Consider the following 11,920-nt stretch of genomic DNA (forward strand, 5'->3'; position numbering starts at 1 on the left):
TTTTATAAGCAAAAGCCAAGAACTGACAGCTTAATCACAGGCAGACCTCATGTGCAACCAACACCACCTGTAAAACCATTCTGGTAGCTTCCAGCTGGGGACCATTCTGCTTCGTAGATGCCCATGACATAGCACTTATTCAATCTTTTGAACATTACCCCTAATCACGTGTTCCCCTGAGGAATTTATTGATGGGGGTGGAAAATACCACCTCACTGAAAAATATCTCCTTTAAGCTCTGCCCTTTATTTCTGGGCTCTTTTTAAGAGCTTTTCCCTATATCCCTACTCATCTCTCTCCTCTCAACCAGTCCGTAATTTTTATATCCAACTCCAAATGCAGTTTTAGCTAAGCAAAGAACCTGACAAAAATAAAGATTAGAAAAATATTATGTCTTTTCTGTTCAACAGTGCCAGCCTGGTTTTGATATTATGCAGCCAGTGCATGTATAATCTTTGCTAGATGGAATTATTATTTTTTGTCCTTTATAAAAAAATTACCTCTAGGACACTCCATGGTCTTTTATTTGGTTGTCAAGGAAGTTTTTTTTTTCTTATCTAAATTGTCTTTTCTTGTGGGATTGGGCTTCTCTTTACTTGTCATAATTTTTGGCTCCTTTACCATATTACAGGAAAAGCCCTCGAGAGAACTTCCAGGCGGGGCACTTGTCCCCCTGTTCTCCCACCACTCCTGGCCAGTCACCAAACAGGTACAAGAGGTCAGCCAGCCTTTCTGAGGCTGCTTTGTTTTGGCTAGAGTCTGTCCAGCATAATTTCAACCAAATTAGCGCTTGCCAAATGATTTTGAGGGATTTGCCCATCCATGTCTCTCCCCACACACGTACATAGGCAGAAGGAATCACACATTCCCCACCCGCCTGCAGTCCACGATAGAAAAAGCTGAGTGTGTGACATTGACGCGGCTTTAATTACATTGTGTGGAACCTGCAATCTAATAATAAAATCCACCAGACAATTGCTGGGCTCCTAAGTCGGCGCCTTTTGCTCCAAGACGACTTGCTCCTTCTAGGCAGGATCCGCTGATGGCTTTTACAGAGAACCAGGCGGAGGCTGAGAAACGAAACTTCATCCTTCTCTCTTACCCTACTCAAGCTCTCTAACGATTGCTTCTGGACGTTAATTGGGCCCCATGATATTCTTAAAAGCTGCCTGAGTTCCTGTTCACTGGACAGACAAATTACTGAGTACTCAGAGATTTTCTTTGATTTAGAAATTTCATTTAACTACTGGATAAGAGGGAAATCCTAATAAATAGGGTTTGCTTAGGGCAACTCTTCCACTTTTCTCTGGTTTTCCTTTCTGTTTCTTCGTCCCTCTGTACCCCATTGGCTTCTGAATGATACTGCATATTTTAAAATTTCTTGTGTAATCCAAGAGCTTTCCAGACAGTAGGCATCATTGCAAACTGATCTTAGTTGGGGAAAGCTGCCTTAAAGGACAGAATCGAGTGCTCTGACCTGGTGTCAGTCTGCTGAGTTTGGTTCTAGTCCATTGATGGGCACTGTACTAGGGGCTTCATGGGTACAGAGATGGGGTAGACACAGCCCTCAAGGGGCTTATAATTCAGAGAGGATGATATGTGCCCAGATCATACTCAGAGAGTGTTTACACTGGAAGAGGTAGTAGAGATAATCTAGTCCAATCCTCTCATTTTAAAGGTGAAAGGGAAACCCAAAATGAGTTCTTTATACCAGATCACAGAACTTGGTGACAGAGCAGGGGTTGGGTCCCATAGCTGCCTGGGACCTGTTAGGCTGTATCACAATCGCCTCTCTATTTTTAAACAAAAAAAATTTTTTCTTAATAAGTAAGTAAAGATGCCCTAGTGGGCCAATGAAACAATTGTAGAAAATTTGAAAGCAACATTGAAACCTTAGTAAAGCTAAACTTGATTATCTTTTAGGACTTATGAAAATATATGATAAATACATTTAATTATTTCAAGGCATTTGCTCACTATGGTTGAATAGATTACAACACAAACCTCTTGCAACAAATAACTAAAACACACATATATACACACACGTACACACACACACCAAATTCCATACTACAATGGAGGCCTATTGTATTTAGCAGTTGTTTGCAACTTCTATATAATGCTTAATTTCCTGCTCATTTTCAGTTCAGTAACTGTCATTTAATTCATGATATAAACATTTTAAAAATCCATGTTTTCATTTTTTTGCATGAGGCTATATGTTGTATGTTTGACCAGCTCTTCTAAACAAAACTTTCTATTAATATATATATTTTGAAACGTAGGTCTATAAGTGGGAAGAAACTGTGTTCTTCCTGTGGGCTTCCTTTGGGGAAAGGAGCTGCAATGATCATTGAGACCCTCAATCTCTATTTTCACATCCAGTGCTTTCGGGTATGTATTCATTACTCTTCTCTCTAAGTACGATTTCTTGATGTCTTTTGGCGACGTTCTGGGAAATGCCTCCTGGAAATCCTGACAGCGTTTGCTTGTGAGGCCTCTCCCCGCTAGGTTCTGTAGAGGTGTGTGTGGAGTCCATCCTTCAGGGTGAAACTCTCCTATCACACATCCCTCTGGGATTTTGGGTTGGAAGAACCAAAACAGATCTGTGCAATGTGTCTTTACAAAACAGTTTTTGTTGCTAAAGAGCATATACTCTAGCAGGAAGCCAAGAATGCCACCTTGGGAGGACAGCGGTACTTCTGAATCTTTTAGGGCTATGTGGATTTATTTGGAATGTAACATCTTTGCTGCCTCTTAAACTCTTGTGATTTAATGTCAAAGGTTTTTAGTCGTGGACCTTATGGAAGATTTTCTGTCAATTAAGTGGTTATAGCTAGCTGCAAAATTGTAGGTCTCTGAATGAATATGTCTGTAATCCCAGACTGAATATCACTCCCTCTGAGAAGCTGCCCTGCTCATCCAGACTAAGGGCCTTGCCTTTGTTACAGGTCCTTACAGAACCTTTCAAGGTCCTTATCACTCACTATTGAATTGTTTAATTATCATCTCCTCTAAAAACTATCCACTCCATAAGAGCGGGGACCGTGATTCTAGTCGCAGATCTCCTGCTAATAAGTAGGTGAGCTAACCATTTATATCTGATTTATTATAAAGTTTACAAGTTGGACTATATCAGCATTTCCTTTGTTTTCCACTCATGGACACGTTGCAAATTAATCTGTAATTTTTGAAGCCGAACCCCCTAGCTCTGAATAAGAGTCATTTCTTTCTCTTCATAACTCTGACGTGCTTTCTTTTTCCTTCTTGATTTTTGTTCTGTTTCTTGTTGGTAGCTCCTTCACCTATAAAGTAAACTTGCATGGGCTTAAAATAACTCCTTTACCTATTTGCTAAGAGAAAGTGAGTGCAGTTGTCCCAAAGTTATTAATTTAATAATATCAGTAATCACTGGAAAGCAAAACTTATCATGGACAAAACAATATGGATACTTTATTAGACTCAATTTATTAATATTATTATTGTAAAATTAACCTAGATAATGTATATCTAAATTGTCTAAGAGTTTTTTGAGGCTCAAAGAATATATTTTTAAAATTTCATGGTAATTCCAAGATAATATGTTGCAGCATCACAGTTTGTTCTCAGAAACTTTATCAGAACTCAAAGTAATCAAGGTGGCAAAGAGTCTTTGTGGATTCTCCAGGGATGGGAGCCTTGCCTTCTTAGCTGTCAAAGCGTTTTTTCTCTCTAATCCTTCACTTCCTGGAGCTGACCTGATTGATGCTTAAAGGTACATCGCCTCTTAGATTTATCCCCTACCCTTGCGATGAGGATGCAGCTTGTAACATAATTTGGAAGAAGTCTTCCTCTGCCCAAGTGATCTTAGAGCATGAGTCTGGGGCTGGCCCTCTTCTCCTGAGCTGGGTACTGATTCCCCTACAAGAGGCTGGCATCTGAACCAACCTCCACTGCCACCTTCTCTGGTACAACCAGTACAGTGTTTCCCAGTCTCCTTCTGCACTCAGCTGACTTGGCTGAAAGGAGTTGCCTTCCCAGTGGATTTGTTACTCTGGTATTACTGGCTTTAATGTGGAAATATAAGATGGAATAGCTATTTCGTAGTAATTCTGATCTGGTAGAACTTGCCAACAATGCTGGAAAGCATCTAAAGATTATTCACAGACAAATTTCAATTGATAATCTGTGGGCCATGTGTTTACTTAAAACCACTAGGATTTAATCTGTTTAAAATGATTCTTCATCTTTTTTTTTTTTAATTTTTTGTTTATTGCAGTAACATTGGTTTATAACATTGTAAAAATTTCAGGTGTACATCATTATACTTCTATTTCTGCATAGATTACATGACGTTCACCACCAAAATACTAATTACAACCCAGAGGGAGAAGGTGTGGTGATTCTTCATCTTGATTGAGAAACGGTGCATTAGAGAGATTAACAGCCTAGGCTTTGGGATCAACTCGACACCACTTACCAACTTCACAACCTTGGACAAGTCAGTTAACTTCTCTGAACCAATGTCCTCTGTAAAATGCAAGGAGTTAGGATAAAATGCTAAAAGCACATTGTTGCTGTAAGTCAACTGTTAGTGCAGCATCTAACACACAATAGATGCTAAACAAATGCAGAGGTCATAGAAGTGATTGTTGTGCTACTCCTGTAAACAGTAACTAAGCATTATAAAGAAACAATTCCTATGCACCTTATGACTTCTGTTCTTTCTACCCTACAGTGTGGAATTTGTAAAGGACAGCTTGGAGATGCAGTGAGTGGGACGGATGTTAGGATTCGAAATGGTCTTCTAAACTGTAATGATTGCTACATGCGATCCAGAAGTAAGTACTGGGGTGAAATACCTCGAGATGAGTGAGTGCATTCATATGCCTTTTGTAGGGCCCAATTTAGGAATTCAATTATTTCTCCCCATCAGCTGACACTCCTACCCTGAGGGAAAGATTTATTAGCATCTAGGTGAAAGAAATTGTAATGAAATAACCCCTTGTTTACCACTTGTTTCTTACTGGAAGTTACTGCTACAGTGTGGCCAAATTCTTTTTATCCAGAAGTGCATTAACACACCAGCAGATAGAACTGTAGACCAAGTTTGAGACATTGGCTGAGCTCACCATAGAGATTTTGGTGAGATAGAAGGAAGATATAAGATCTGTGCAGCACCCTTCACTTGTTGAGGCATATCTTTAGAAGACCAGTGCCATTTGGGGGATGGTTTCAGTGTGAAGAGTGGCTCTCCATTGTTCATCAAATCAAGCACCAACTCCTCAACGTCTACATGCCCTAACTGCAGGAGTTTCATGACATGATGTGGTTTTGTTCCCAACTAAATTCAAAGTTCCTTGAGAGACAAAATGATAGGTTCTGCTTCTCTGTGAATCCCTGAGCTACTCCAAAATACCTTAGTGTACAATCAGAGCTTAACAAGTGTGTGCTGCGTTAAAGCTCCCTGAGCAGCCTGCCCTCCAATCTTGTTTCTGGGTTTCCTACCATAGAAGGTTCATGTTACTTTCAGGGGCACCAGAGGGTGCTGTTGCCTGGCTGCTGTTTCAAAAATCTGAAAATAACCAGTGGCTGGCCTCAGAATCCTCCCTCACTCTCCCTCATAAGTGTAGTCCTTCTGGTGGATAACTAGACAGCAGGGGACTCTTCTGTGCAAATTCATCAGTCAGAGACTCTTAAAATAAAAATGGGAATGAAGACATGGAGTTTGAAATTCCAGAATGTTTTATTATTTCTAAAAGTAAGCGAAGTAACATTTTACAGCTTTTTTAACATGGGTCTCTAAATCTACAAAACTGAAGACTTTAAGAGTAAAAATTGAAATGAAGTTGTTTTATAGCTATAGATTTAGTAAATCCAGAGAAATGTATATATGTATTTTAATAAAATTATGGGAACTAAAAATTAAATCAAACCCAGGTGGTTTTGGTGTATGATAAACATTTGATTTGAGGTCAAAACTGTTCCAATTTAGAGCTGCTACCATATATTTATATTATATATATTTATACCATGTATATATAATGTGTGTGTGTATATATATGGTATAAATATGTATATAATATTGATACTGATTTTTATACTATGTTTTGCATATATCAAATATTGTATAAATAGTATAGCATCTATATCCCGTAAGTATATATACATGCGTACGCAAATACATGTATAATATATGATAATTATATATATTACTTAAACTGGATTTTCATTTGTTTGTTTTGTTTTTATACATTAGAACAGACAACTAAACCCTTTTTTCCCCAGGTTTCAAAGTGATTTTTCCTATCATCTATAAATTACACTTTTTCCCAGCCTCAGTGAACCAGCTGAATGTGAATCGTGGAACCAGAAGAGGGCACTGTTAGGTTGAAGGACCGTTGAACAGATTTGAAAAGTGCTGTAAATCTGAATTTCTTTCATAATTTAAAGTGCTTGAAGGATGCCAGCAGAGAACAAACCTGAACCCACCTCTGGTGACAGTGACCTGTTTTCATCCAGATTTTTATTTTAATTGAGAAGTTGGATGATTCATTGTCATTTGTTTTGGAAATTAGCTTTTCAGATCTAGGCCAGCAGTTTTTCTCTTATGTGTACGAACATAAAGGGCATTAACTGCTTTTAATTCCAAATCTAACGACAAGAACTGTGGAGTTCCTCTAACAGTCTCATAAGGTGAAAAATAAGTGATTTGGAGGTAGACTAAAGATATGATTTTTTCCTTGTTTATTTTATATTTTTAATGCAATATTGTACTAGGATTTTTTTTAGAATGCTAAGATACTAAGAAGACAGCAAAAAAGCTCATTATCTCTCTGCCTAGATAACCTCTATAGACATTCAAAAGAATAAATAAGTAAAAGTTCTAAATGGTATAAGGTTAGAAAAATTGGATTGTTCAGAAAGATACCAAATTAAAAGTAAAAATCTCCAAAGTTAACCACCGTAATCACTTTCTAATAATTTTTGGGGAGAGGGGCAGAATGTATGTTTGTAAATGTGTACACACACACAGGTGTGTGTATGTGTGTGTGTGTGTGTGTGATGCATGTACCTGCATGTGTGTTGGTTTTTATTTCACAAAGGTAATCACATAGTCACAGTGATCTGTGCTTAGTTTTTGTTGCTGTTTTTTTTAACTTAGTGATATATCTTGGCAGTTTTTCCATATAACATATTCTTTCTCCTCATTCTTTTTAGTGGCTTTCTAAATAGCTACATACAATCCCATCGTATAGACTCACCATAATTTAAAGCTGACTCTCTATGAATGAACACTTTGGTGGTTTTCTATTTTTTAATATTATTTTTTAAATGCTCCAATGAACATACTTGTATGCATATCTTGATGAACATTTAAAAGCATTTCCATAGGGTAGATTCTGAGCAGTGGGACTGCTGAGTTAAAAGGCTTTTTAAATTTTCAGACTACTTGCCTAATTATCTTCCAGAAAAGTGCACTCTCCCTGCAAAGTCTGAGAGTCTCTCTCTCTCTCCACGCCCTATGTCAGCTCTGGATATCATCAAACTTTAGAAATTTCCTCTCTGCTAGGTGGGGAAAAAACTTCATTGCTTTGATCTGTGTATCTTTAATTATAAGTGAGTTTGAACATCTTTTCATATGCTTATTCATCATTTATATTTCTTTTTCCATAAAACGCTTCTCTATTCTTTACCCATTGTTCTATTGGCACTTGATTTGTATGAGTTCTTTGTAAATTAAAGAAATTTTCCTTTTGTCTTATATTTGCTGCTTATTGCAGTTATCATTGGTCTTTCCACTTTGTGACTTTTTCCATAGAAAAGATTTTCATTTTAGTAATTAAATATATCTTTTGTTTTTCCTTTTTGGATTCTGGGTTTTGTGTGTCCTACTTAGAAAAACTCTCCTTACTCCAATGACATAGATAAATTTAACTGAGATTTCACCTAGAATTGTTTTCTGTTTTCTTTTTCACATGTAAATATGTGATCATCAGGAATGCATGTTGGAGTAATAGCTATCCAGCTTTTATTTTCCAATTAGCAAATTGTGTGAATAACACTTAATGAATAATCCCTTTTTTTCTTACTAATTTGAAATGCCAACTTTCTCTTAAACTAAGTTCCCATGTATGTTTGGGTCTATTTCTGGATATTTTATTATGTTTTATTAACCTATTTATTCTCCAGTATCAAATAGTTTTAATTATTATAGCTTCATAATATGTTTTAATATTGAGTAATAATGGCCACCTTCTCTCCAATTATTTTTTCCAAATTTTCTTAACCCTTCTCCCAGGTTTATTTTTCCAGATAAATGTTAATATCATTTTAGGCTAAACTTTAGTTAAGTCAACACATGACAAGGAGAGTGACCAGCACATCTAAGAATACTGCTCATTTCTTTCTTGATGTCATACGAAAAAAATATATAGCTTAGAAGTGAATATGGGCCGGCCCCGTGGCTTAGCGGTTAAGTGCGCACGCTCTGCTACTGGTGGCCCAGGTTCAGATCCCGGGTGCTCACCAACACACCGCTTCTCCGGCCATGCTGAGGCCGCATCCCACATACAGCAACTAGAAGGATGTGCAACTATGACATACAACTACCTACTGGGGCTTTGGGGGGAAAAAAAAAAGGAAGAGGATTGGCAACAGATGTTAGCTCAGAGCCGGTCTTCCTCAGCAAAAAAAAAAGAGGAGGATTAGCATGGATGTTAGTTCAGGGCTGATCTTCCTCACGAGGAAAAAAAAAAAAAAGTGAATAGGTGGAGGGGATAATAATTGGCTAAAGAAGTATAAATACACTCGAATTGGTTGAATATACCCCAGATGCAATAAAAGAGTCAGAATGGAAAGAAATGGCTAAAAAATCATTTTTTCTTTCTTTTTTGATTTAACTTTGACATGAGTTGAGAAGAGGGGAGATGGATAGATGTGAGGGGTGGTGTACATCATAGGCATTCGAAGTGAGACCAAATAATGTCATTGTGTGGAATAATAAAGCCTGAATATATAATCCGATTTTCTTCAAGTAACTAGTCACATTTAAATGAAATTTTTCCTTGGAGGGGAAAAATAGCATAACAGCATATTAAAATGCAATTCCTAAAAGCAATGTAAACAGTTTTTAAGTTCGTATGTAAATGGGAATGGAAGTGCAAAACAAATTACCTGTCACGAATCAAGCCGCCACATGTTTAACTGGTGCCATTTGTGCTTGGGTGCTGGATGATTGTGTCTTTGTGTCCATTCCATCATTCACTCTCGTGAAATGCACTTAACACAATCTCCCTGGGGTCTTTTCCAGTGTTGTGATTGCCTCATCACAACCCTAAAATGAAGGAGAACCCTTGTGAAGGTTCAGCAGGAAATATGAAACCAAAACAATCCTTCCTAGATAGGGTTGCCAGATAAAATACAAAATGCCCAGTTAATTTTTTGTTGTTGTTGCCCTGTTAAGTTTGAATTTCAGATAAACAATGAAATTTTTTTGTGTATATATATGTCTCAAATATTGCATGCTCAGCATTTAGCACAAGTCTATCCCAAACATTACATGGAATATACTTATACTAAAAAAATGTTTGTTGTTTATCTGAAATTCAAATTTCGCTGGGTGTTCTATATTTTTATTTGCTAAATCTAGCAATCCTATTTCTAGATCAGATGTCAAATTCCTCCTGTTGCAATGTATTTATTCTTAGAGAAACCAAAACCTAAAGAAACTGAGAGAAGAGAGATTAATTTCTTGCTTACTGGCCCCAGAAGACAAGGTAGAAAACTTGAATGGAGATCATTTGACTTAGGGTGAAATCCAGAGGATTTCAACCAAATTTCAGAGGGCATGTGAATCACTCGGGCTCCTTTTCAAGTTCTGGGATGGGGCTCGAGAGTCTGTATTTCAGCAAGCTCCAGGTAACAGCAATACTGCGTCTCCGTGGACCACACTTGGAGTGGCCGGGTGGGACAAGTTTCCCCTCCCTAGAGGGAAGGGACTTTGGCAGAGGTCATTGCTAATTTGGGTAATTTTTTAATGTCTGAAGCAAGAAGCACTGACTACTTTAACCAAATGTTGCTCTGATTTCTTTATCACAGGTGCTGGCCAACCCACAACATTGTGACGTGGTTTTCAAGCTTCCAGATCACTCACCATTTCTTTATTGAGAGTGTCCCCTGGCAATCGTTTAACAAAATCCTAAGTGCAGGGACTTCTCATTATTCATCATCTAATTTCTGAAAGGCTATTCTAAAAAATGGTATCTGTTCTTTTGTAGCACAGTGTTTGTTTTTCCTGGTTTTTTTTTTTTTTTTTTTTTTTTGCATTTGCACGGTATATGCAAAAGAATATTGAATTGTAATGATCCTGAATAGTTCGAAAAAAGGTCTTAGCATGGTAAAACAGGCTTACAGTTTAAAAAGTGTTATTCTCTTCTTGGGGGATTAATGAGATAAATGATGCAATAAATCTGTTTTGTTTTAGTATTTCTAGGAATTAAACACTTTATGTTTACAGAATTGAGCTGCAGAAAGTGCAAGACATGCCAATTTGAGTTGTGGTCTTCTAAGACAGGAGCATATGATTAATGCATTTCAGAAACTAAAAATCACATCCTATAGCTCTGAGCTATAACTTGTTTTTAATGCAAAGACGCTAGTCTGATAATATATACTGTAATCCTGAAACATTTGTGTTACTTACCTTTTGAAGTAGAAGTCATACCAATAAATTATTGCACCGTTAGTATTAGATTTTGTGTACTTTGGAAGTTATGTCATTAATATAGGCTGGTCCATCAAATAAAGAGAGCCCTTGCAATATTGGCTAGACTTACACTCTGGGATGTTGCCCAAGGGTAGGAAGAAACCAGAGGGAAATATTTCAGTCATCGTTTCCAAAGTTATTACCAAAATCTGTGAGGAAGACTCTTCAAAAGAGTGGTGGGTCAATGATAGCCATGAGGGTATTGTTGCTTGCTTCTCTTCAGGCTCTAGATTCAATAAGAGACTTAATGTGAGGCATGTGGAAGCTCTCATCGAGATCAGTCCATCATTAGGTGTGACCACTGCTCACCCTTGCCTGCAAAGTTCTCCTTGAGGGCCTGAAGCACAGGTGTCTAAAGAAAAGCACTAAGTCCTTCCTAATAGAATCCAAAGGACATATGACGTGATAAGCCACTGATGTGTGATCAGCAAGAACCAACAGCTCACACTGTGCCCTGCCCACTCTAACAGATATCTGCTCTCCTTCATTCTCCTCCATCACCAACTCTCTTTACTATCAAGAATTCTGGACCTTGCTCATGGAGAAGTTTAGAGAGGAACTCTTGTGGAGAGCTGGTTTATTTTTTTGCCCTGTGTGATGAGTTTCAGCAGGCCAAGAAAGGAATCAAGTTACTAAAAACCATCACGTTTTAGATCTCCAGGCTGTTTTTTCTTTAAGACTGGGGAAAGGAGAACTATTTATTCTGCCTTAAAATGATGGCAAATAAGTGAAGACAATATTTTGTGAATGTAGACTATGGATATACTCCTAATAGGTTAAAGTAGTCATAAAAGGAGATCAAGTAGATGTTTTTCTGTTGTTATGTAAGCAATAATTTTTTTATGTGTCTTACTGAGTATGGCTAGCAATTATTTATTTACATGCTAGATGATTCTCTGCATGCGGGTTCCATGTAAGTGCAGAAATTTCCTCAGCCACTGGAGGTGTTTTGACCATTTTGTCATTTGGATGAGCTGTTGTTAGACTGAAATTTACACATCACTTCATTAAAAATTGTGCCTTAGAAAATGCGAAGCTGTTGCACATAGCCAGTGATGAATTGTGGATGCAGTACATTGAGGAAAGATGAAGTCACTTCCAAGTCCCAAGACTTCTCATGGAGGTGTTTGCTGTTTTACAGGAAAAAAAAATTTTAAGAAAATAAAAATAAAA

The 11,920-nt window shown here is 37.5% G+C and overlaps 1 protein-coding gene across 13 annotated transcripts in view; it reads left to right on the forward strand.

Moving 5' to 3' along the window:
* LIMCH1 (LIM and calponin homology domains 1) overlaps nucleotides 1-10,734 on the forward strand; it is a 322,854-nt gene extending 312,120 nt beyond the window's left edge. For 6 of the 13 annotated variants that reach the window (XM_087434246.1, XM_014786985.2, XM_004419011.3 and 3 more), the window contains 3 exons: nucleotides 2,286-2,394; nucleotides 4,718-4,820; nucleotides 10,081-10,734. In XM_087434246.1, the coding sequence (XP_087290372.1) occupies nucleotides 2,286-2,394; nucleotides 4,718-4,820; nucleotides 10,081-10,106 (238 nt within the window). In that variant the 3' untranslated portion in view covers nucleotides 10,107-10,734. Of the gene's footprint in view, nucleotides 1-631; nucleotides 719-2,285; nucleotides 2,395-4,717; nucleotides 4,821-10,080 lie in introns of all 13 variants that reach the window. The other 7 variants (XM_004419008.3, XM_004419009.3, XM_014786970.2 and 4 more) reach the window with 2 other exon arrangements.
* The last annotated feature ends 1,186 nt before the right edge of the window (nucleotides 10,735-11,920 follow it).

Source organism: Ceratotherium simum, chromosome 8 (genome assembly GCF_057802395.1).
Source record: "Ceratotherium simum simum isolate JZ-2026a chromosome 8, ASM5780239v1, whole genome shotgun sequence".
Classification (NCBI taxonomy): domain Eukaryota; kingdom Metazoa; phylum Chordata; class Mammalia; order Perissodactyla; family Rhinocerotidae; genus Ceratotherium; species Ceratotherium simum.